Source organism: Sciurus vulgaris (assembly GCF_902686455.1).
Source record: "Sciurus vulgaris genome assembly, chromosome: 13".
In the NCBI taxonomy this organism is placed as follows: Eukaryota; Metazoa; Chordata; class Mammalia; order Rodentia; family Sciuridae; genus Sciurus; species Sciurus vulgaris.
The window spans coordinates 92,320,403-92,348,163 of NC_136474.1; the positions used below are offsets into that span (position 1 = coordinate 92,320,403).

Consider the following 27,761-nt stretch of genomic DNA (forward strand, 5'->3'; position numbering starts at 1 on the left):
TTCTTTTGTTGAATGCGCCTCATGAAATATATCTTCCTCTAAGTACTGCTTTCAGAGTGTCCCAGAGATTTTGATATTATGTGTCTTTGTTCTCGTTTACTTCTAAAAATTCAATTATTTCCCTCCTGATGTCTTCTGTTATCCATTCATCATATAATAGCGTATTATTTAATCTCCAGGCATTGGAGAAGTTTCCGTTTTCTATTCTGTCATTTATTTCTAATTTCAATCCATTATGATCTGATAGAATACAAGGTAGTATTCTCTATCTTCTTGTATTTGCTAATAGTATCTTTGTGGCATAAAATATGGTCTACTTTAGAGAAGGATCGATGAGCTGCTGAGAAGAAAGTGTATTTGTTCTTTGTTGGATGGTATATTCTATATATGTCCATTAAGTCTAAATTGTTGATTGTGTTATTGAGATCTATGGTTTCTTTATTCAATTTTTGTTTGGAAGATCTATCCAGTGGTGAGAGAGGTGTGTTAAAATGGCCTAGTATTATTGTGTTGTGGTCTATTTGATTTCTGGAATTGAGAAGGATTTGTTTGACGTACATGGATGAGCCAATGTGCGGGGCATAGATATTTATGATTCTTATGTCTTGCTGATTTATGCTTCCCTTAAGCAGTATGTAATGTCCTTCTTTATCCCTTCTGACTAGTTTTGGCTTGAAGTCCACATTATCTGAAATGAGGATGGATACTCCAGCTTTTTGTTGTGTCCATGTGCATGGTATGTTTTTCCCCATCCTTTCACCTTTAGTCTTTGGGATCTCTTTCTATGAGATGAGTCTCTTGCAGGCAGCATATTGTTGGATTTTTCTTTTTAATCCAATCTGCCAGTCTATGTCTTTTGATTGATGAGTTCAGGCCATTAACATTCAGGGTTATTATTGGGATATGATTTGTATTCCCAGTCACTTGACTCATTTTTGTTTTTTACATGATTTGGTTTCCCCTTTATTTGGCTATTCCTTTAGGCTAGTTCCTCCCGTTGCTGATTTGCATCATTGTTTTTCATCTCTTCCTCATGGAGTGTTTTGCTGAGAATGTTCTGTAATGCCGGCTTTCTTTTTGTAAATTCTTTTAGCTTTTGTTTATCATGGAAGGATTTTATTTCGTTGTCATATCTGAAAGTAAGTTTTGCTGGGTATAAGACTCTTGGTTGGCATCCATTTTCTTTCAGGGCTTGAAAAATGTTGTTCCAGGCCCTCCTAGCTTTTAGGGTCTGGATTGAAAAATCTGCTGATATTCTTATTGGTTTCCCCCTGAATGTAATTTGATTCTTTTCTCTCGCAGCCTTTAAAATTCTGTCTTTATTTTATATGTTAGGTATTTTCATAATAATGTACCTTGGTGTGGGTCTGTTGTAATTTTGTATATTTGGAGTCCTATAAGCCTCTTGTACTTGGTTTTCCATTTCATTCTTCAGATTTGCAAAATTTTTTGATATTATTTCATTGAATAGATTGTTCATTCTTTTGGTTTGCTTCTCTAAGCCTTCCTCAATCCCAATAATTCTTAAATTTGGCCTTTTCATGATATCCCATAATTCTTGTAAATTTGTTCATGATTTCTTACCATCTTCTCTGTTTTGTTTTCAAGATTAAATATTTTGTCTTCAATGTCTGAGGTTGTGTCTTCCAGGTGTTCTATCCTATTGGTTATGCTTTCTATGGAGTTTTTAACTTGGTTTATTGTTTCCTTCATTTCAAGGATTTCTGTTTGTTTTTTTTTCAGTATCTCTAACTCTTTATTGAAATGATCTTTTAACTGTTGATTGGTGTGATCATTTAATGCATTTGCTCTTTCATCTCTTCCTTCAATTCCTGCATTTACTCTTTCATCTCCTCGTTTGCTACCCTGATTATTTTAATTATGTACATTCTGAACTCCCTCTCTGACATTTCTTCTGCTGTGCTGTCATTGAGTTTTATTGATATAGTATCTCGGTTTGTTTGGGACATTTTCTTCCCTTGTTTTCTCATATTGGTCAGATATCAGTGGGACTCTGAAATATTGCAGATTTCCTCTATAGGCTTATAGTGTCCCTGTAGATTTCCAGTATATCAGCTGCCCCCTGTCAGGGCCTGCCGCCTGGGCCGAGCTTCACCCGGTGGGAGAGACTCACCCCGCAGCTCTATGTTGGTCCAAGTCTCCCAATACCTCCCCTTCTTGAATCCTGAGTTCTGGAGTGACAGGAGATGCAGTCACCCTCTAATCCGCCATCTTGGATCTCTCGCTAAATAACTTTTAATGTAATTTATTTACTTATAATATAAATTCGCAATTCATATAAATAAATAAGTTTTTATAAATTATTCAGAATTGTAATTTTACCATAAAAATGATTTAAAAAGTTAAATTTCTTATAGAAAAACATTTTAGCTTTTCTTTTACCTTGTGCTGGATACTAGAAAATAATTTAATCCACTACTACATGTAAACCCAGATAATGTCAGCATTTCTCCTTTCAGAACTTGATTTAATTAAAGAAAAGTTAAATACTTTTTATATAACTAAATAATAAAATACATATTACTTTTATTTAACTTCCAAAGACCAAGTAGTCACACACCAAAGCAAAAGGATCAATAAAAAGCATCTATGAGGCAGCCAAGAGCAGTCAAGATGCTCAAACTATCTCCTGCCTTGTAACTTTGGGATCAAGCAATCCATCAGAAGTTCTCCAGGCACAGCCATCCGTTCACCACAGCTTTGTGGCACTAATTTTGCACATTTCTTGTGTATCTTCCATGAACACCATGTCAAGGCTTCTCAGGGGATACACAAGAAAATCCAACAAGAGATAGTAAATGCAAAACAAGATGTGATCAGTAGAGATGAGCTTTGGCAGTCCACAGACAACTGTAATATCTAAGATTTTGTTTCATACCCTTCTTCCAAGAATCAATCTCAACGGGTGAGATCACATCACCTTCTTGAGATTGCACAGTCAAACCTAATAAGCTTAGTTAGGCTAGCTTGTAGAATTTGAAAGTATGTAGTTACTGGTCCTCAAGCACTAGGATAATTTTAACATAGATGACATGCTGGCTCTGCTGGGTAGAATAATACACTTCAGGTTTTCAGACCTAAAACCAAGCAAATCCATACAATTCAAAGGATGAAATAAGAATGAATTAAATGGCATGAATAATTATCAAATGATCCAATTCCTTCATTTTACCCTAAAATTTAAACATTTAAAATTTTTCATTTTGCTAAAGGGCCTACACTGTTAATTTTCTCTACTACTAATCATTACATTCAATTTTTCTTCCAAGAATATTTTCCAATAATTTAAGAACTTAGGAAATTTTTGATATTATATATGCTAAATTGGCTTACACCTATACTTCACTGCAAATGACTTATTAGTAGGTTATCTGGCCTTAGCCACAGTTTATAAGCGTAAAGGTTAACCTGAATTGTCAACTTGATGGAATTAAGAGATGACAGAGATTAAGAGGCTTCTGGGTGTGCTTAGGAATGACAGGCATGTGGGTCAGGGTACTGAAGTGGAGATCCTCCCTAAGTGTGGGCAACGCCATTCAATAAGATGGTGGCTTGGATGAAATAAAAGTTGGAAGAACAAGAAAGCACAGCAGATGTAAGTTGAATTCTTCTTGAAGGGGTTCTTGATTGCTGCTGCAATCACCTGAGGACACCATACTCTTCCTCCTTCACTCTTCCAAAGTGGACTGACTCTGCCAGTGATTCTCTAGAAGTTTCCAGAAGACTTGGCTTTCAGACTGGGGTAGCATCCTTCATTCCTCTTGTTCTGAGGCTTTAGTCTCTTGGACTGTGCAGCTACTGGTTCCTCCAGCTCTCTAGCCTACAGACAGACACTGTGGACTTCCAGCTTCTGGTCTTGTAAGCCAACCTAATAAATCCTCTTTTTATAATCATACCTTCTTCTCTAGAGAACCCTAATAAAATAAGCATAATTAATACCTAGCCCTCCTTCTTCCTTCTAACATGACACAGAGAGCTTCTCATTTCAGCTAACAGCAGGGATGATCCTTTACTAAACTATACACCTGCCTTAAGTGGTCTCCTGGAACCACTTAAAACCATCCAAATACCGAGCATGGTGGTGCATGCCCGTTTAAGCCCAGTGACTTGGGAGGCTGAGGCAGGAGGATCACAAGTTCAAAGCTAGCCTCAGCAACTTAGCGAGGCCCTAAACAACTTAGCAAGACCTTGTCACTAAATATTTAAAAAAGAAAAGGGCTGGGGATGTGGCTCAGTGGTTAAGTGCACTGGGTTCAATTCCTGGTACCAAATAAAATAAATAAACAAAACCATTCAAACTACAAAACACATCATCCAAGCCTTCCAAAATACTAAACACAAACCAAAAAGTAATCTTGAAGAGAATATCTGGAGCAGACTAGGATTTTTTTTCCTCAATATGATTCACTTCCAACATAAACTAAATGTAAATAAATAAATCTTACCTAATTCATTGTTGATACATACAGTGAGAACTCCAATGATGTTATTAATAAGAGGTTTCAGAAGATCCTCCTGCATCACAAGGTTCGGATCCACTAACAAACAGGATTGCAGCAGCCTGGACAAAGAGGACAGGTATTCCAAGAAAAAGGAAACCTGTTTATAAAAGGAAATAAAATACAATGAAACATGTCATGTGAAAAGTCCATCTCAAAATCTTTGCTACCTGCACCTCAGATAGAGCATTAATCTCCAGGATATACAAAGAACTCAAAAACCTTAACACCAAAAAATAAAATAAAATAAAAACCCAATCAATAAGTGGGCACTCAACAGGCACTTCACAGAAGAAGAGATATGATCAACAAATACGTGAAAAAATGTTCAACATTTCTAGCAATTAGAGAAATGCAAATTAAAACTACACTGAGATTCCATCTCATTTTGGTTAGAATAACAATTATCAAGAATACAAGTAACAATAACTGGTGGTAAGGATATGGGGGAAAAAGTAATACTCATACATTGCTGGTGGGACTGCAAATTTGTACAACCTTTATGGAAAGCAGTATGGAGATTCCTCAGAAAACTTGGAATGGAACCACCATTTGACCCAGTTATCCCACTCCTTGGCATGTACCCAAAGGACTTAAAATCAGCATACTCCACTGACACAGCTACAGTAATGTTTATAGCAGCTCAATTCACAATAGCTAAACTATGGAACTAACCTAGGTACACTTCAACAGATAACTGGATAAAGAAAATGTGGTCTATACACACAATGGAATATTACTCAGTCATAAAGAATGAAATCATTGCATTTGCCAGTATATGGATGGAACTGGAGACTATCATGCTAAGGGAAATGAGCCAATCTAAAAAAAAAAAAAAAAAAAAAACAGAAGGATGAATGTTCTCTTGATATGTGAATGCTAACACACAATAAGGTGAGAAGGGAAGAATAGAAGTTCACAGGATTAGACAAAAGGGAAGTTCATAGAATTAGACAAAAGGGAAAGACTGTAAAATGAATTGGACATGTGTTCATACATGAACATACCACTCATAATTCCGTATCATGTACAACCATAAGAACAGGAAGTTATAGTCCATGTATGTATAATATGTCAAAATACACTCAACATGTATATCTAAGAAGAATTTTAAAGAAGAAAAAAAAAAAAGAAAAGCTGTTATGCGTGGTGTCCCCCAAAAGCTCACCTGCCAGATAGTTGCAAGAAGGTTTAGAGAAGAAATGATTGCGTTACAAAAGCCTTAACCCAATCAGTGATCTAATCCTCTCATAGGGATTAACTGAGTGGTAACTGGAGTGGTAGGCTGTGGCTGGAAGAGGTGGGAAGTGGGGCATGGCTTTGGGTACATATTTGTATCTGGAAAGTGAAGTCTCTCTCTCTGCTTCTTGATCACAATGTAAGCTGCTTCTCTCCACCACACTCTTCCTCCATGATGTTCTGCCTCACCTGGAGCCCCAAGGAATGGAGCCAGCCTTCTATGGACGACGACCTCTGACATTGTGAGCCCCCAAATAAACTTTTCCTCCTCTACAATTATTCTGGTTGGGTCATTTAGTCAGAGTAGTAAAACAGCTCACTAAAACATAAAATGGTCACTGCTGTGACTACCCATGACCACATGGTTCAGAAGCTTTTTGAGCTTTCTGGAATTGGTGAGAGGAATTCTGAGACACTCAGCAGTGCAAGCTAGAAATGCTTTTAAATTGTTGTAAGGGAGCCTAATTGACCAGAATGCCAGTAGGACTGTGATCAGTGAAGACCTGGCTAGAGAGGAGTACAGGCCATTCCTCTTCTGGCTGAGAAGTTGTCTACATTTTGCCCATGTCCTGAGATTTTCTGTGAGGCTAATTTTAGTAAACAAGGGGGAAAAGATGTCTAGGCAGCATAGCATTCAGGTGGTGGCAAGGATATTGCTAGAAGCTTTTAGGAAAATTTATTGTGATAATCAGGCGCAGAAAGCAGAGCAGAAAGGTCTACAAAAAGTTAATTCCAAAGGCTGGAGTAAAACTAGGGCTAAAGGAGTTGCAGTTGTTAAAGACATAAGGTCACTAAAGAAATGTTAAAGACTTTGCCAGGAAACAGTAAGAATGATGGCTTGAGGGCATCTGGGGGAGAGGAGGGGCTGGCAAGACCACACCGATCTCAAGCTCAAGGGCGTAAAGGTGAAAATTCTCTTGAGACCAGTGGGCCACCTTTCTTGCACAAGGGAGCCTAGGAGGTTGTTTCAACGTGCTCAGTCACCCAGACCCTCAGAAGCTGCTGCAGGAAGGGTCTCTGGAAGCTTGGTCACTGCTCTAGAGGCTGCAGACCTTGGAGTCAACCACACTGGTGCTGTTCTGCAGAAATGCAGGATGCTGGAGAGTTAGGGGATCATGAGGCTTCCACCAAGATTTCTAAGGAAGGCCTGGGAGGCCAGGCCAAGTGCAGCAGGGTAGGAGTCCTGTGGCCACCCCCTGAGAAGTCAAAGTGTAATATGTGAGGAGGAAGCCAAAGCTGCAGTGGAGACCCCCGATATTTAAGAAATACAAGTAACATGGGACATTGACCTAGAAGAGCTACAGGAAAATTGGGCAGAGGCAACTTGAGCTGCAACTAACTAGGCCACAGGAGTGGAACTACACATCCCTCTGGAGAGAACACCTAATGCCATGTGCCCCAAATTCCAGACATGGAGGAGCTACAGGATTTGTTTGCCCAGATGGATTTTGGTCTTGCTTTGTTCCTATCCCTTCTTTCTGTGCCTCTAATATTGTGAATGGAAATGTTTACTCTGTGCCATTATATACTGGATACTTGTAAACTGCTTTTAATTTTACAGGAACTCACGATGCCTTGAGCCTCAGAGAAGACTTTGGACTTGAACTCTGAGCAGTCCTGGAACTACTGAGACTATGGGGACTCCTGGGAATGGACTAAATGTATTTTGCATTGTCAGATGTGTGTGAGCTTTTGGGGACCAGGGGTGGAATAAAGCTCATATGTAAGACAATGTAAGAAGGTTCAAAGGAGAAATGATTGGGTTTTAAGAGTCTTAACTCATTCAGTGATTTAATCCCCATAGGGATTAACTGAGTGATAATTGAAGTGGCACCGTGTGGCTGGAGGAGGTGGGAATTGGGGTGTGGCTTTGGGTACATATTTGTATCTGGCATGCTGACTCTCTTTTCTCTCTGCTTCCTGATAACGATGTGAGCTGCCTCCCTCTGGCACTCTTCTGTCATAATGTTCAGCCTTACATAGAACCCAAGGAACGGAGCCTGTGCTATGAATGGGAACTTCTGAAACCATGAGCCCCTGAATAAAGCTTTTCTCCTGTTGTATGGTTGGGTCTTTCAGTAGCAGCAGCAAAAAAGCTAACTAAAGGGAGGTTTCAAGATGGCGGCCTAGAGGGTGGCTGCATTTCATGTTGCTCCAGGACTCAGGATTCAAAAGAGGAGATATTGAGAGACTTGGAACCAACTCAAAGCACCCGGGTGAGTCTCTTCCATTGGGGAGGCATCCCGGATGGGACGGTGGTCCCGGACACAGGGAACTTTGTGAAGTAGAGCTGCCGGCGAGACATCCCTCCCCCGGCTGGAGCAGTGAACTTGGACAACTGGGAGCATCGTAGAGGAGGCCGCTCAGCACAGCGCTGGGAATCGGAGCAACCACTAGGGCTCCGGTGGCTGCCCGGGGGAGGGGAGGCGAGGAGAGCTGTGTGGACTCAGAGCGAACATCCCAGAAAACCAGGGCCTGCCCAGAGGAGGAGGAGGAGGAAAGTGGCCGCTTGGGTTCGGAGTGACTGTACTGGAGCTGCAGGCGGTTGCCAGAGGAGAAGCCGCGCGGTGAGCTGTTTGGACTCAGAGCGACGCTTCTGAACACCGGGGCCTGCCCTGAGGAGGAGGAGGAGCGCGGCCACTTGGATTCGGAGTGGCTATACCAGAGCTACAGGCGGTTGCCAGAGGAGGAGCTGCGTGGCGATATGTTTGGACTCAGACCACTTCTGAACACCAGGGCCTGCCCTGAGGAGGAGGAGGAGGAGGAGGAGCGCGGAGGGTCGCTTGGACTCGCAGTGACTGCATTAGAGCTCCAGGCGGCTGCTCAGAGGAGAAGGCGAGTGGTGAGTTGTTTGGACTTAAAGCGACCGCTCCTGAACACAGGGGGGCTGCCTGGAGGAGGAGCGCGGTGGGTCGTTTGGTCTCGAGTGGCCACAACAGAGCTCCGGGCGGTTGCCCAGAGGACGCGTGCAGCGGGTCACGTGGATTCAGAGCCACTCAAAGCGACCGATCCTGAACACCCGGGGGATTACCAGGAGGAGGAGGAGGAACAGGGAGGGTCATTTCGACTCGGAGTGATTGATTGCCCAGGGCTACGGGTGGTTGGTGGGAGGAGGCACGCAGTGAGTTGCTTGGACTCCTAGTGACCGCACCAGAATACTGAGTGGCTGTATGGAGGAAGAGGTGTGTGGCGGGTCTCTGGGACTCAGAGCGATTGTACGGGGCCCCAGGTGGCTGCTCAGAGGAGGGGCTGCATAGCCAGGCGATTAGGTGCACAGCAGGGTCCCAGGATCTAGGAGCCTTCTTGGTGTAAGAGCCCTACAGAGGCACGCTTAGGGGCGGAGCGAAGGTTCCAGGACTGCGGGCAGATTCTCTGAGGAGGGGCAGCCTAAGGAGATTCATCTGCGAAGGGTGAGGCTCCCAGGTCCAGGAGGTAGGGCCGGGCCCCTGGGAACTTTGCAGAAGAAGGCAGCCCAGCCCAGGCGGTAGCTGTAAATTGAGGGAACCTCCAAGAGGGAACTGACCAGCTAGACCTCCCCACCGGGTGAGTCTTCCCTGCCGGGTGAGGTTTCCCCACAAGGACGGTAAAACCAGAGACACAGGCCCAAACGGGCCTTGCCTCAGCCTGCACTCTAGTTCCCCTTTGGATGACCATTGGTCAACAAGTGGAGGCACCTCTGCCCACTAGCAGGGAATATACCCCACCTGAAGGCCACCACCCCTAGAGAGGCAGCTTTCTTGTGGAGCACCGCATTATCAACCTCCTCCAAGACTTCAGCCTACTGAGGGCTAAGAGGGGATATATAGAAATCTTCAGGGACATTATAAGTCAATAGAGGAAATCTGCAATACCTGATACCTGAACAATATGAGAAAACAAGGAAAGAAAATGCTGCAAACAAATCTAGATGTTACATCAATAAAACCCAATGACAGCATGGCAGAAGAAATGACAGAAAAGGAGTTCAGAATGTACATAATTAAAATGATCAGGAAAGCAAACAATGAGATGAAAGAACAAATGCACGCACTGAATGATGAGATGAAAAAGCAAATGCAGGCAATGAATGATCGCACCAATCGACAGTTAAAAGAGCAAATACAGGAAGCAAAAGATCATTTCAATAAAGAGTTAGAGATAATGAAAAAAAAAAAACAAACAGAAATCCTTGACATGAAGGAAACAATAAACCAAATTAAGAACTCCATAGGAAGCATATCCAGTAGGATAGAACACCTGGAAGACAGAACCTCAGACATTGAAGACAAAATATTTAACCTTGAAAACAAAGTTGAACAAACAGAGAAGATGGTAAGAAATCATGAACAGAATCTACAAGAACTATGGGATATCATGAAAAGGCCAAATTTAAGAATTATTGGGATTGAGGAAGGCTTAGAGAAACAAACCAAAGGAATGAACAAATTATTCAATGAAATAATATCAGAAAATTTCCCAAATCTGAAGAATGAAATGGAAAATCAAGTTCAAGAGGCTTACAGGACTCCGAATACACAAAATTACAACACACCCACACCAAGGCACATTATAATGAAAATACCTAACATACAAAATAAAGACAGAATTTTAAAGGCTGTGAGAGAAAAGAACCAAATTACATACAGGGGGAAACCAATACGGATATCAGCAGATTTTTCAATCCAGACCCTAAAAGCTAGAAGGGCCTGGAACAACATTTTTCAAGCCCTGAAAGAAAATGGATGCCAACCAAGAATCTTATACCCAGCAAAACTTACGTTCAAATTTGACGATGAAATAAAATCCTTCCATGATAAACAAAAGCTAAAAGAATTTACAAAAAGAAAGCCAGCATTACAGAACATTCTCAGCAAAATATTCCATGAGAAAGAGATGAAAAACAAAGAAGCAAATCAGCAAAGGGAGGAATTATGCTAAAGGAACTGTCAAATAAAGGAGGAACCAAGTTGTGTCAAACAAATAAATAAATAAAATTTAAAAAATGAACCAAATGACCGGGAAACCAAATCATATCTCAATAATAACCCTGAACGTTAATGGCCTGAATTCATCAATCAAAAGACATAGACTGGCAGATTGGATTAAAAAGAAAGATCCAACAATATGTTGCCTACAAGAGACTCACCTCATAGAAAAAGATACCCATAGACTAAAGGTGAAAGGATGGGGAAAAACATACCATGCACATGGACTCAGCAAAAAAGCTGGAGTATCCATCCTCATTTCAGACAATGTGGACTTCAAGCCAAAGTTAGTCAGAAGGGATAAAGGTCATTTCATACTGCTTAAGGGAAGCATAAATCAGAAAGATATAACAATCATAAACATCTATGCTTCAAAGAGTGGCTCATCCATGTATGTCAAACAAATCCTTCTCAATTTCAGAAACCAAATAGACCATAACACAATAATACTAGGTGATTTTAACACGCCTCTCACCACTGGACAGATCTTCCAGACAAAAACTGAACAAAGAAACCATAGATCTCAAAAACACAATCAATAATTTAGACTTAACAGACATTTATAGAATATACCATCCAACCAAGAGCGAATACACTTTCTTCTCAGCAGCACATGGATCCTTCTCTAAAATAGACCATATATTATGCCATAAAGCTAATGTTAGCAAATACAAGAAGATAGAGACACTACCATGTATTCTATCAGATCATAATGGATTGAAGTTAGAAATAAATGAAAGAGTAAAACACAGAAACTATTCCAACATCTGGAGATTAAACAATATGCTATTATATGATGAATGGATAACAGAAGATATTAGGAAGGAAATTAAAAAATTCTTAGAGGTAAATGAGAACAAAGAAACATCATATCAAAATCTCTGAGACACTATGAAAGCAGTACTTAGAGAGCAATTTATTTCATGGAGCGCATTTAATAAAAGAAGTAAAACTCAACAAATAAAGGACCTAACACTACAGCTCAAAGCCCTAGAAAAAGAAGAACAGGACAGCACCAAAAGTAGTAGAAGACAGGAAATAGTTAAACTCAGAGCTGAAATCAATGAAATTGAAACAAAAGAAACAATACAAAAAATTGACAAAATAAATAGTTGGTTCTTCGAAAAAAATCAACAAAATTGATAAACCTTTAGCCACACTAACAAAGAGAAGACAAGAGAAAACCCAAATCACTAAAATTCGGAATGAACAAGGAAATATCACAACAGACAGGATTGAAATACAAAACATAATTAGAAGCTATTTTGAAAATCTATACTCTAACAAAATAGAAAATTTCGAAGACATCAACAGGTTTCTAGAGACATATGAATTGCCTAAACTGAACGAGGAGGACATACACAATTTAAATAGACCAATTTCAAGTACTGAAATAGAAGAAGTCATCAAAAGCCTACCAACAAAGAAAAGTCCGGGACCAGATGGGTTCTCAGCCGAGTTCTACAAAACCTTTAAAGAAGAGCTCATTCCAATACTTCTCAAAGTGTTCCATAAAATAGAAGAGGAGGGAACCCTCCCAAACTCATTCTATGAAGCCAATATCACACTGATACCTAAACCAGACAGAGACTCATCAAGGAAAGAAAATTTCAGACCAATATCCTTAATGAACATTGACGTAAAAATTCTCAACAAAATTTTAGCAAATTGCATACAAAAACATATTAAAAAGATAGTGCACCAAGATCAAGTGGGTTTCACCCAACGGATGCAAGGTTGGTTCAACATCAGGAAATCAATAAATGTAATTCACCATATCAATAGACTTAAAGTCAAGAATCACATGATTATTTCAATAGATGCAGAAAAAGCATTTGATAAAATACAGCATCCCTTCATGCTCAAAACACTAGAAAAAATAGGGATAGTGGGAACATTCCTTAACATTGTAAAGGCCATTTATGCTAAGCCCATGGCTAATATCATTCTAAATGGTGAAAAACTGAAAGCATTCCCCCTAAAAACTGGAACAAGGCAGGGATGCCCTCTTTCACCACTTCTATTCAATATCGTTCTTGAGACTCTAGCCAGAGCAATTAGACAAACCAAAGAAATTAAAGGGATACGAATTGGAAAAGAAGAACTCAAACTATCCCTGTTCGCTGATGACATGATTATATATTTAGAGGAACCTGGAAATTCCACCAGAAAACTCTTAGAACTCATAAGTGAATTCAGTAAAGTAGCAGGTTACAAGATCAATGCTCATAAATCCAACGCATTTTTTTACATAAGTGATGAATCTTCAGAAAGAGAAGTTAGGAAAACTACCCCATTCACAATAGCCTCAAAAAAAAATAAAATACTTGGGAATCAATCTCACAAAAGAGGTGAAAGACCTCTACAATGAGAACTATACAACACTAAAGAAAGAAATTAAAGAACACCTTAGAAGATGGAAAGATCTTCCATGTTCTTGGATAGGAAGAATTAATATTGTCAAAATGGCCATACTACCTAATGTGCTATACAAATTCAATGCAATTCCAATTAAAATCCCAATGATGTACCTTACAGAAATAGAGCAAGCAATTATGAAATTCATCTGGAAGAATAAGAAACCCAGAATAGCTAAAGGAATCCTTAGCAGGAAGAGTGAAACAGGGGGTATTGCAATACCAGATCTTCAACTCTACTACAAAGCAATAGTAACAAAAACGGCATGGTATTGGTACCAAAATAGAAAGGTAGATCAATGGTACAGAATAGAGGACACGGACACAAACCCAAATAAATACAATTTTCTCATACTAGACAAAGGGGCCAAAAATATGCAATGGAGAAAAGATAGCCTCTTCAACAAATGGTGCTGGGAGAATTGGAAGTCCATATGCAACAGAATGAAACTAAACCCATATCTCTCACCATGCACGAAACTAAACTCAAAATGGATTAAGGACCTCGGAATCAGACCAGAGACCCTGCAGATTATAGAAGAAAAAGTAGGTCCAAATCTTCACCTTGTTGGTCTAGGATCAGACTTCCTTAACAGGACTCCCATAGCACAAGAAATAAAAGCTAGAATCAACCACTGGGATAGATTCAAACTAAAAAGTTTTCTCTCAGCAAAGGAAACTATCAGCAATGCGAAGAAAGAGCCTACAGAGTGGGAGAATATCTTTGCCAATCATACTTCAGATAGAGCACTAATCTCCAGAATCTATTAAGAACTCAAAAAACTCTACTCCAAGAATTCAAATAATCCAGTTGACAAATGGGCCCAGGAAATGAATAGACACTTCACAGAAGAAGATCTACAAGCAATCAACAAACATATGGAAAAATGTTCACCATCTCTAGTAATAAGAGAAATGCAAATCAAAACCACCCTAAGATTCCATCTCACCCCAATTAGAATGGTGATTATCAAGAATACGAGCAACAACAGGTGTTGGCGAGGATGTGGGGAGAAAGGTACACTCATACATTGCTGGTGGGGCTGCAAATTAGTGCAGCCACTCTGGAAAGCAGTGTGGAGATTCCTTAGAAAACTTGGAATGGACCCTCCATTTGACCCAGCTATCCCACTCCTTGGCCTATACCCAAAGGACTTAAAATCAGCATACTACAGAGATACAGCCACATCAATGTTCATAGCTGCTCAATTCACAATAGCCAGACTGTGGAACCAACCTAGATGCCCTTCAATTGATGAGTGGATAAAGAAACTGTGGTATATATATATATATATACAATGGAATATTACTCAGCCATAAAGAATGATAAAATTATGTCATTTGCAGGCAAATGGATGAAATTGGAGAATATTATGCTAAGTGAGAGAAGCCAGTCTCAAAAAGCCAAAGGACGAATGATATTGCTAATAAGTGGATGATGACACATAATGGGGGGAGGGAAGGGTTAGTGTTAGGGTTAGAGTTAGGGTTAGGGAGGGGGGCAAGTATGGAGGAAGGAAGCACTGTATAGAGGGAAAAGAGGGGTGGGAGGGGTGGGGGGAAGGGAAAAAATAACAGAATGAATCAAACAACATTACTCTATGTAAATTTATGATTACACAAATGGTATGCCTTTACGCCATGTACAAACAGAGAAGCAACATGTATCCCATTTGTTTACAATAAAATTAAAAAAAATAATAAAAAAAAGCTAACTAAAACAAAAGCCCATCTCAATCATACAGTATTTTACTTTCCTATGCAATAAGATAAATTAGTAAAGCACTAATAAAATATTAATAATTTTTGTAACTGAAATTAATACATAGCAAGCAAAGCATTAATTTTCACATAAGCATGTCATTATCATCACTAAATAAAGGGGTATTTTCAAAGTTTGTATTTAACAAGAGAAAATTTTAAAATTTTAAGGATAGCTAAGTTGTGGAATCAATATTCCACAAGAAGATATTCCAAAGTCACAAAGTACATAATTTCGTGAAGAAAGCAAAGTTACAAAAATACTCTTCAAAGTGCACAGGCAAGGGGGAGGGGAACAGCCTCATTATTGCTACTAATAAAATATAACTATGTTCTATATTGGTCCCTGACTACCCTTCAGTGTAAAAAATCCATTCTTAATTATAAGAGAAAAAAAATCAAACATAATATTGCCGATAAAAGTATCTCTGGAAGTTTGTAATGCAAATATTGTAAATATTACCTGCCACAAGTTCTTGCTTAAAAAATAAAATAATTTGATATGTAGCCAATAAAGAGTAAGATATGATGTCTCACTTATCTCCAGTCCTCAGGCAACAAGACAACCTGTGTAAGTGAACTTAATAGAGACACCCTGAGGGCAGTGCCTCTCTCTGCACACACACATACACACCACGCTCACACTGTTCTCTCTCCTTATTCTGATTTCACAGGAATGTTATTAAGAGTCAGGAACTGGCCTCCATTTGTGGAGGGGCATATGCCTCATGGGACAGAGTCGAAGACTACGACACAATAATTCTTCTATCCTACTTCTCCTTTATCTAATTTTCTGACTCATTTTTTATGAATGTGTTGGTGGCTCTAAACTTCACAAATTCCTGTAACAGTTTGTGAAATTTAACTTGTTATTACTGTGAAGTATGTTTTGATCCCCTCACACTCTCCACTATTTGAGTTATACCAAATCTGGCCACTGGACCTATGAAGTGTTATCACAAACACATGATGCAAGGTGAGAGCCAACAAGAAGTGTCACAGAGAAAAGCTGACTTGCTAACAAGTCTTTTGTAAATTAGCATAATTAGGATTAAATAAAATACTGATATTATAGTTCATAAAGTAATTTTTTCCAATGTTCAAAAAACTCCTGCCAACAGCCAACACCCATACACCTGTCCCTCTACAGACTTCAGGCCCTGCACTGGACCTCTGGCCCCAGTCCTGCCCCAGACCCTCAACAGCTGGTGTCCTCACCTCATGGAGTCTGTGCTCAAACTTCACCTCTATGGGGTCTTTCCTGACCACTCTACCTAAAAATTGCAAGCTCTTCCGCTGCGCCCCCAGACTTTTACCCAACCCCACTGACTTTTTTCCATACTATTTGTCTCCATCTGGTATAATACTTTACATTTTATTTACTTGCTTACCGTCTGTCTCCTGCAATGAGGACACAGACTCCATGGGGGCAGAGATGTTTGTTTGCTTTGTTCACAGATGTTTGCTAGCACCTAGAACAGAATCTGGCATAGAAGAGGTTGAAGAATTTTCTGGAATGAGTTGATGCTCCTGTATATGCACCAACAGCCAAAATCATTTAACCTATGTAAGGCAGGCAGCACAATGGTCAGGAGTATGGGCTTGGAACCAACCTGCATGGGCTAGGATCCTTACTCTGCCTGCTACTGAATGAGAGCCCCTCGGAAGGCATCAATGACACTTCCCATGACTGTTGTGAGGACTACACAAATGAGCCAACAAGGACCTCTAAATGTTTGTCACTGCTACTAAGTAACTCCCCAGTGAGCGAGCATCTGCCATAGGACAGGCACTATGCTAGACAGTCGGGACATAATGGTGACAGGCAAGCGCTGCCTTCAGCTTGCTGAGTGTGCTCCTCTGGCTGCATCTGCCCCTCACAAACTCAGCTTCAGCCCCTCTAGCTTCATGCTGTTTCCTGCATAGTCCGAGTGTGTCTGGATAACAGGGCCCTTGCCATGTCCACAGCTTCTTCACCGATTTTCAGTTACCAGTCACCGCCTGAAAGGCCCTCCCTAGCCACCTCACGTAGAACGGGTCTCCTCTCCCCACTCAGACCTCATTTCTAGACCCCTGCTTTAGGTTTTCTTCTGAGATGTCTGTAAGCATCAGACGTATACAGATTTGCTTGTTATCTGCTCTCCCTGCATGAGATCCTGATACACAGAGGCATTTGATGGAGATGTGTTGACAGACAATGGAGGAGAGAGTCATCATGCAAACAAAGGAAAGAGTCAAAGGAAAACACTGTGCTGGAACACACTTCAGAGACGATGTGCACATCATTCCCAAGACTTACGACAAGGTCTCCCAGATTCAGGCACCCAAAGAACACAGCTCAAAGCTACTGCCACTTGTCTAGTTCATCTTTCTTTCATTAAAAAAGATCTTGAAGTTCAAATTAAAATCAGACTTTGAGATAAAATTTCTACTAGTAACAACAAAGATTGTTAAGCATACTTAACATACAGAATCTAGCTAGAGGAAAGAATGTGAAACAGCATATATCTGTGAAGGAGAAAAATATAAATTTACTTCTAACAGACTGTGTTGTAAAAATAAAGATAATTTAACCACCAGATATTTCAAAAACTTCAACTTAGGTAAAAATAGTAAGAGACAGCCTAATATCATAAAAGAGGTAGATGGGCTATATCATGGCTCCATGTTAAGTGATTCTCAAAACTACCCAGACACGTGGTTAAACCTTTGCAGCTGGTTAATGATGGAGTCAGGAATGGCACCTATGTCTTCAGACCCACTGCCCTCTTCCACCACCCACAGAAACCTATTTCTAATAATCTCACGTAGTGTACACACCCTGAGAGATTTTCATCTTCTCCTGTGGTTCAGATCTCCTCAGCAGTACTTACTTTTTTGGCACTAAAGGCAAAATAGCCCACAGACCCGAGGTAAGAGGAAGACATGAGACACTTACTTGAGCCTGAATATGTTCAACTGGGGGTGACGAAGGCAGTGGGGTCCTGAGTTCCTGGACACATGTCTCAATAATGGTGGCATCAACAATGCTGGGAAGAACAGAGAAAGAAAACCTTTCAAGTGGTCAATATGATTCTTATTAAAGGTTAATAAATCAGAATTTAATGCTTGAAGGTAAACAAATTCAAATCAAGAAAAATTATTTTTATAAGCAAATGTTTATGAAGATTTTCCAGAGTAATTGAGAAAACAGGAAAATATCTTGTTAGATAAAAGTGAGGCAAAGAATTCTGCTGAAAAGAATATTCTAAGGAAACTTTATTAAAAGCAGAATAAAATATAATGCAAGCCATTGCTTTCAGTAGGAAAGCAAACAAAAGTAAAACCTTGGTAGTTGTTTTCCCATTCAAAATAACAAACACACAGGCTAGGAAATATGTTCATATTTGGAAAGTAAAAACAAAATAAAACTAACAGAAAAGTCTCTTTTAAGTCAGAAAAAAAAAAAAAAAAAACATAAGATAAGCCTTCTCTAAAAACAGAGCCTTTCACACTGCGGTGGCCTCAAGACCACCTCACACAAGGCCACATCACACCCTGAGCTGACTCCTAAGATGCAAAGATATTCCTATTGCTCTATGTGGTCATCTTGAGGCAGCAGCCAGTGCTAGGAAAGAGAAAACCAACTGTTAGGGTTTGGTTGTGAGGTGTCCCCCAAAAACTCACATGTGAGATGATGCAGGAAGTTTCAGAGAAGGAATAATTGGGTTGTAAGAGTCTTAATCCAATCAGTGAGTTGATCCCTGATGAGATTAATTCAAGTGGTGGGCTGGGGGAGACTGGAATTGGGGCATGGCTTTGAGGTATGTATTTTGTTTCTGGAGAGTGCAGTCTCTCTCTCTCTCTCTCTCTCTCTCTCTCTCTCTCTCTCTCTCTCTCTGCTCCCTGAGGATGCAAGCTGCTTCCCTCTGCCATGCTCTTTAGCCATGATGTTCTGCCTCAACTCAAGCCCCAAGGGATGGAGCCAGTCTTCTATGGACCAAGACCTCTGAAACCATGAGTCCTCAAATAAACCTTCCCTCCTCTATTACTGTGCTGGTCAGATCATTTAGTCACAGCAGTGAAATAGCTGATGAAGATACCAACCAACTAGTAGTTACTTTTCCAATCCTAATAGGCATCACAGCAGAAAAACTAACAAATATGGAAAATAGAACAAAGTCATAGTACATTGTCAATTATTAATGGTAAAGAAGTAACTGCAACTGAGTGAAGTAGAACAAAGACTAATTCCTTACTTTTAGCTATTTCTTACCTAAAAGAAAGAGAAGGCATTACGATTTGGCAAAGAGAAGGAAGACATTTCAATAGTGAATTCTCAAAGGTAAAGAGGCAGAGAAACAAAGGGATAGGTGGTTAAAGGTGGGGGGTATACTTGGCTAGAACAAGACTAGATATCAGGAAAAAAGAAATACATTCAGAGCACACAGAGTAGCAGCCTGGACTCCACCACTTTGAATTCTCCTATGAACTCCATTTGGCGTTGTCATTTCATTTTATTTTTATTTTATTCACTTATTTTTGGTACCAGGATTAAACCCAGGTGTGCTTAGCCACTGAGCCACATTCCCAGTTCTTTTTTTTATTTTGAAACAGGGTCTTACAAGTTGCTGAGGCTGGCACTGAACCTGAAATCCTCCTGCCTCAGTCTCCCAAGGCTAAAATTACAGGCGTACAGTACTGTGCCTGGCTTCAACAGCGTCAGTAAGCATAATACAGACATTAAAATAATCTTCCAAGGCTGTGACATGATTGCATGAAAAAGCCATAATGCCAGACGGGCCTGAATTCAACATCTAGGCCTTTTCTACTACATTTAATAAGAAAATCAGGAAAAATTTATATCAGATGTTCAGTAATTATTAGGTAACTGAATATAAAAATTTGAAGAATCAAATTCTGATCTCCCTAAATATTTATAGTTGGTTAATAATGAATCATTTTCTGATAAAAAGTTTAGTTTCCCTTAGCAACATAACTCCGAATGAATTTAAACTATGGCTTTTCAACTGAAAGACAGTATTCTAATATGATTACTAGGAAGATGAATCCTCAAACTCTTTCACATACAATTAAGAATAATCAAGAGGATTACACTATAATCCTCGAATGTCCTAGGTGACAAATGAGGTTGAAAACACTGACTTAATTTTTTTTTTCTTTTGGCCTTCAAAGTCAAGATAACAAGCCAATACAAGTGCTTTAACAGACCTTTAAAAACAAAACAAAACAAAAAAACCAACTGTTGAGACAACTGTGGCAAACCCAAAACTTGGAGCTGCATAAGCACGTGCTGCCAGGACACAGGACGTGAAGTCTGCCATCATTTCCAGCAGAATGCCAGATCACTCCACCCCAGCCACGCCTCCGGGAGCACTCGTCTTACCCACAGAGAAGCTCTATGAGATGGGCTTTCCAGAAGGCATTCGCCGTGTCTCTTGGAGCGATCACCAAGAGGTTGTCTAAGAGGCTGCAGATTGCTGAAAGAAGAGACGGGGTAACCAAAACACACTGTTTGGGCAGTGGAGCAGCCAGGGATGAATGAGGAGGTGGCCGTGATGATGCAGGTTCTTGCTCACCTATTACTGAAAATAAACATAACATTATTACTTGATTTACCTATGGTTATACATAAGGTACTAAAAATTATTAAAACAGATGGTTGGTTAATTTTCCTAGTTGCTTGGCTCATCTTAACACTTTGGCTGGGGAATCAGGCTGCTCCTCACATTTCTTAGCTCCATCCTCCACTGTATGCGTATGTGTTCACACATGCACATGGATGTACGCGAATGTTCTCTCTGAACACAGAACATGCCTTTGTGCCCCAAGTATTAAGACACTCAGGAACAAACAGATGATCCTCTTCCTGAAATCCTCTTCCTGAAAACTTCAGGGTCAGAAGCAGTTCCGAATTCAAAATACTTTTGGATTTTAGAAAAGCAGTAAGGTACAAGTAATATACATTAACACCTCCAATGGAATCTCAGATAACATCCTACATAAATTTTCTGACAGTAGAGCAGATGTACATTTATAAGAGGTGAATAAAGGAGTAAACAGGAACTCAAATCAGCACTGGTCATTTGCAGACAAATGACCAGTATTTGGGTGTGGTCAAGTTTAGCTACCAATTGAGTTAACAATTGAAGAAACTGAAAAAACACATTTGGGGGATTTGTGATTTGAGATTTGAAGATACAGGGATTGTGGATCTTTCCTAGCAGACTAATCTGCTTCAACACTTTCCCTCATTGCTTATTTATTTTTAAAAGAAAACATTATACCTTGAATAAATTCAGACTTACAGAAAATCAAGAGTACAAGAAATTCCCCTAAACCTATGAGTTAAATATTATTTTGCAATATTTTATTTATCTGTCAACCTACCTATCATTTTATGAACTGCTTTCAAGTTGCTGACATAATCCTTTAATCCTAAATTAACTTCCTTCCTAAAAACAAGGACACTGTCTCATTCTTAAAACCAGGAAATTAACCCTGAGGCACTGGTCTCTCTAACCATTTTAGCAATTGTTTCACAAATATTTTATACGTTTTATACATTTGTATAAAAAATATTTTTCTCCTTTGGACCAAATTTAGGACACCATTTTGCATTTAGTTGTTAGGTCTCTGCTTTCCAAACGGGAAGAGTCCTTCAAGCTTGCTTAGTCTTTCATGACCCTGACTCTGAAGAATGCGAGCCAGTTCTATGTAGAATGCCTGAGGTTTCCTCAGGATTCAAACGTTCAGCCATCTTATCAGGGGAAATACCATCCATATTCTCCCATTACTGGAGGCCTTAACTTTAACCATTTGATTAAGGGAGTGTCTGCTAAATTTCTCCTTTGTTAAATTATTTTTCCCTTCGTGCAAAAACAGTTGTCAAACAGTGATTTTTCTAATTCCATTATTTTTTTTCACAATTTTAGTTTATTTGTACTATTTGGGAAGAGCATTCCCTTCCCCTCCCTCATTTATGTCAACATACTCAAGGTTTCTTAATATCTGCATTATAATCTCCTAATATTATTTATTTTGATGTTCAAATTATCCCCAAAATTGGCCCCTTCAATATGAATCCTAAATCCTTCTACCATTTACCAAATTAACATTAGAGAATTTTAGTTTCTAGCACAGTAAAAAGCTCTAAGTTAATCTTGTTCTTTCCCAGCACAAGCCCTGAAATCAGATATTTGTTCCAAAGAGCCCTGATTCCTTGAAGGGGAGAATGGAATTCAAAAAAAAGATTTGGGTTCTGAGGTGCATATATTGCTCTAGTGTATCTTGATTCTGAGTTGGAAATGTGTGCTGTGTGTGTTATATGAGTGCAGGCATGCATGCATGCACACACACAACTATACCTATTAATTAAAAACATCAGGGGCTGAAGTTGTGGCTCAGTGGTAGAGCACTTGCCTAGCATGTGTGAGGCACGGGGTTCTATGCTAAGCGTCGCATATAAATAAATGAATAAAATAAAGATCCATCAACATTGAAAAAATTTTTTAAAAAATCAATTCATGAAGAAAGCTCGAGATCTAATCTAACCCTGTAGGGTCCACTGGACATCTTTCCCTCTCCCATACTGTAACTCATTTACATGAAAGGAAGAAACCTGGCTTTCATCATTCGCAGTACATTTACTTATTCACCCAGCATTAGACACATATTAAGTAGTTTCAGAATTGTTAACTCATACTACTGCAAAAAGTAAGACTACTGAAAAGAACCCAATGCTGTTTACAGTTCTCTCCACCATTAGTATGAGGAAAAAGAGTCTTAAAAATATGCTCAAGAGTTAACTTGGATTAGTTCCTGACTCACTTCAGTGTTATTCATGTGGGATGCAGCTAGATTATTTCATTTGAATTCCACATTTTTTCCCATTTTATATTTTATTTTTCTTCACATCAAGTAAAATATTCACTGCTATAAAATTCAAATTATACAAGAAGGCATATGCAGAGAAAAGTCACTATTCCACCCTTTTATCCCTTCTGCCCTGTCCTCACACTCTGGAATTTCCTGCCTAGCTCCCACCCTTCATAAATAAGCTCCTTCATTTCTTGTTAATTCTTTATTTTATTTTTGCATAAATGAGGAGATAAATTAATTTTTTATTTTCCCTTCTTTCTTACATAAATAGAAAACTATAAGCTCTATACACTACACTCTTTTGCAATGTGTTTTCTTCACTTAATATTTCTTAAAAAATCACTACATATCATTTTAAAGACATTCTCCTTGTTCTTTTTAATAGCAGTATAGTCCTTCATTGGATAGATGTTTATTTAAAATCCACTCTCCCAATAATGGAAATCAGGTTGTTTCCATAATTTTCCACTTACACACAAAAATGCATTAAATAAATACTTGCATATGTATTTTCACATTGTTGGTGATGAGCCAAGAGGAATTCCTATCTATACCATAAATACACATGTAGGTTTAATAGAGTCATTTGCTTCCAGAAATAATATGCCAAGTGCATCTCCTCTACCAATGTATAAGAATGCCCATTCCCCACAGCCTTGCCAACAGAATCCATTGCCAATGCTTTATAATTGTTGGATCGCAGTGGGGTATTAATTAGTACTAACCAAGGTTAAGTTACTTTCACGTGTTTTTGTGAATTATCTCATCATGTTTTCTGCTTACTTTCATATGAGGCTTGATGTTCTTCTCCTCCTCAAATATTAAGAATACTTTATGCTACATGTTTAAATATCTGTCTATGAGTTATGCTGCAAATGGTTTTGCTGATTTGTCTTTTGACTTTGTGTATGGCATTTTATGCCCTGCAAAAATTACTTTTTATTTTAATTATATACAGTAAAATTTGTCAGTTTTTTCTCATTTTTGTCTGTATTTTGAAGCATAATTAGATAATCTTTTCCTATGCTTAATTTATGAGGAATTCATCTATGTTTACTTCTGGTATGATTTTGATTTTAGAACCCAGATGATTCTTGTATATGATGTAAAGTATACAGATTTATTCTGTCTTATTTTAAGTAGCTACTGAGCTTCCAGGGGCATTTATCAAAAGATCCATTCATCATCTAGAGATCTAAGATGCAAATTTAATCATTTAGGATACATTTTTAATTCTATTTATTTTTCATGTGAAGGTAATATAAATACTGATTTAATTATACTTCTTCAAGTATGATTTAATGTCCAGGAGGGTTATTCCCCTTTCTGAGTATTTTCCTGGCTACTTTTGAACACTCATTTTTCCACCTGAGTAAAATTTTGTTCACCATAAAGAAATCTGTTGATATTTTTATTAGGACTGTATTTATAGATTAATTTAGGAAGAACTGTTATCTTTTTGATGTTGAATCATCCTATCTAAAAATAAAGAAAGTCTTTCCATTTGCTCATATTTGTTTTTGTGTTTTTTAGGACTATTTCAAAGTTTTTCTCCTATATGTTTTACGTATTTCTTATTAAGTTTATTCCTAATATTTTATTTTCTTTGTTGCTACTGTAAACTGTGGTTTTCCCTACTGTTATCCTTTCTAATTGTTTATGTGCATATATGAAATTTATTGAATTTTATGTTAATTTTATGTCATGCTATCTTACTGAATTCTTTTACTATTGAAATTAGTCTTATTATTAATTCTCTAAAGATTTCTAAGTATACTATGTAGAAAATCAAATGAGTATTTTCTATAATTAAACACTTACATTCTGTTAACAGAAATTACTAAAACTCAAAATGAGATACTAGGAAATTAGTGGGACAAATACTGGAATGAATACACAAAGTTTAATTAAGTAAGTATTTCTAAAAGCATTTTCTGTGTATATGCTATACTTCAGTGTGTAAACTTATTCTCATTTTAGAATCCATATTTCTTTTAGCTCAGGAATTTAAAGTTACTAAATAAAGTTGATATACTTTCTAGAATTACCAAAAGCTACACTGTAGTCTTTAAAATAAAATTTAAAGCAAAAAAGTAATAAAATTAATATATTGCCATGAATAAAGTAAAAAGTAAATCCCAGGTTGTTCATCATGTATTTCTAACACAATACTCAACAGATTTTCTTTTTTTCAAATGGAAGCACAGCCTTAGAAAATACTTATGACTAGAATCTCTTTAGTTTCAAGTGGACAAATAAGGTAAAGTGTTTTCCCAAAAAAAGGAGACTAAAAAAACAGAATTAACTAAAAATCACTGGTTTCCTGACTCAAATATTAAGTATCTGTATTTAACCAATAAGGAACCTTATTACAATCAGACTATTTGTATGACAGCAAAACTAAGAGCACTTGTTTTGTTAATTTCTGACATATTTATTCTATCACATTCTGTGACTTATTCCATTAACACTTTATTCTTTAAACATTTCTTTAAAAATGTGTGCCTGGATCAACTTATCATTTTTCTTTTTGAAAGCAGAATGTCCCTATGATACCTTGAGCCATCGGCTGGTCATGTGAGGCTTCAGGCAGTAGCACTGTTGACTGCACAAGAGGCTGGATTTCAGCACTGCCCGCTGAGGCTGCCACCTACGGGTCAGGAAGGAAAAATAGTATCCTCACTAACAGTTTGGAAGAGGAAGCAGAAGCAACACATACACAAGACAACCTTAAGCAGGAAGGCTGAGAACAGAATCATACTAGTTGGCATAACTAGAGAACCTTCCATATCTTGAGCGATATAGCAAGTATTTTAACAGCATTTTCTACTACTTATAAGAACTGTTACAGTTGACATGAATCAATAACTCAGAGGAGCAGTTTTGATTTAAATCTAATTTTCCTCACTGCCCAAATGTTGAAAGGCTAAAATAAACTACTTGACCTAAAATTCTTCATGCTCTTGAGATATTTTGCACTGCTGGATTTGTAATAATAAAAGTATTGGTTTTTAATGTTTTGAATGGCACACACTACTTTTAATAATGCCTATAAAAACTGGAAGTATTGAAAGATTTTTCTTTATCTTATCTCATACCAGAAAAAAATACTTTAAAAATTCAACAATATTTTGATACTGTGCCTTAGAATATAGCATGTTTTACAATTTTAAACATAGCAAATGCTGTGGAAAGCAAATGCAGTTTTGCTTACAGGCTTCGAGATGAGCAGACTGTGTGGCTTCCTACAACTAAAAGCACCCAGGCTGAAGCATTTGGCACCTTCTATATAAAAATATCATATCCGGCAAAGTCAGATAGCTCTGTCTTTCTCACCATCGATTTCTTCTCTGGGAGAGGGTAAGAAGTGCCCAGACCAGGGAAGCCTCTGGGACAGGGCAAGCACAGGGCAGGAGGGATCAACAGAACTTATAAATCAATGCTAGCACAGACTCAGGTACTATGTGATGTGCAATATTCTTATGTTGATTGTGTATATGCCCTAACACTTAAAGTGTTGTACCTTACGCTTACTATTATCAGCGAAAGCAAAACCTAAGGCTACTTAGTTCAGTCTAAATAAATCACTCTGTTCCAAAATTGGTCAAGGAACTAGACAGACACTTTATGGAAGAAGACATATAGGCGATTAATAAATATATGAAAAAGTGTTCAACATCTCTAGTAATTAGAGACATGCAAATTAAAACAACTTTTAAGATTTCATCCCACTCCAATGAGAACACAGACAATAATAGATGTTGGCGTGGATTTGGGGAAAAAGGCTCACTTTTACATCGTTGGCGGAGTTGCAAATTGGTGCAGCCACTCTGGAAAGCAGTGTGGAGAATCCTCAGAAAAGTTGAAATGGACCCACCTTTTGACGCAGTTATCCCACTCCTTGGTTTATACCCAAAGGATTTAAAATTAGCATACACAGTAACACAGCCACAACAATGTCTATAGCAGCTCAATTCACAATAGCTACATTGTGCAACCAACCTAGATGCCCTTCAAAAGATGAATGGATAAAGAAACTGTGGTAATATATACACAATGGAATAGTATTCAACCATAAAGAGGAATAATATTATGGGATTTACAGATAAATGGATGGAACTGGAGAATATCATGCTAAGTGAAGTAAGCCAATCCCCAAAAAATCAAAGGTTGAATGTTTTCTGTGATAAGTGGATGATGATATATAATGGGGGTAGAGGGGATGGGGGTGAGAGAAGAATGGAGAAACTTTAGATAACGTAGAGGGAAATGGGGGGGTATGAAAAATGGTGGAATGAGACAGACATCATTACCCTATGTACATGTATGATTACACGAATGGTATGAATCTACATCGTGCACGACCATAGAAACAAAGGGATGTACCCCATTTGTGTACAATGAATCAAAATGCAGTCTGTAAAAAAACAAAATAAATGAAATTAAAAAATAAAAAATTAAAACAAATGAATAAATCACTCAAACAGGCATTAAATCTCTTATTTTATGTGATATCAGATTCAAATAATAGGGGCCAAATACCTAAAATTTGTTCATTTTTTAAAAGTGTATTTGCCCAGGTTGAAATGAGAGGCGTGTAAAAAAATGTTCCTATCAACAGACATTAAGATAAATTCTTGGTTCTGGGAAGAAAACAATCAAACACTAATACCAATATCACAGACTACGCAGGAGTGGATTGATCTGCTGGCCCCTGACAGACTCCTCTGGCTGTGTGAGAAAGTTAGAGGACAAATGATGCTGGAACCCTTTACCACTCCACTGAACATCTCTCAAGTGCCAACTCAAACAGCCCTCACCGCTGGTGAAAACAAAACAAGAACTGGTTTGTAGTTTTGGCACTCGGGGTGAAAAAAACAAAGTCTGTAAGAGCTCACTAAATCTCTGGTTCATCAGAAGAAAGGAAAGGAGTAACCTGTGACCAAGGGTCAGGCATTAAGAGAAGGAGAATTTCCCTC

General features: G+C 38.4%; 1 protein-coding gene across 4 annotated transcripts in view; it reads right to left on the minus strand.

Annotated features, from left to right (window-relative positions):
* The window catches only part of RTTN (rotatin), a 177,870-nt gene that overhangs the window by 37,124 nt on the left and 112,985 nt on the right, over positions 1-27,761 (minus strand). For all 4 annotated transcript variants that reach the window (XR_013758833.1, XM_079109126.1, XM_079109125.1 and 1 more), the window contains 4 exons: positions 25,339-25,432; positions 20,288-20,486; positions 17,840-17,930; positions 4,467-4,620 (listed from right to left, as the gene is read on the minus strand). Coding sequence is in view for 3 of the 4 variants with exons in the window: in XM_079109126.1 (XP_078965252.1) it covers positions 4,467-4,620; positions 17,840-17,930; positions 20,288-20,486; positions 25,339-25,432 (538 nt within the window). In the remaining variant the exon portion in view is untranslated. The remainder of the gene's footprint in view (positions 1-4,466; positions 4,621-17,839; positions 17,931-20,287; positions 20,487-25,338; positions 25,433-27,761) is intronic.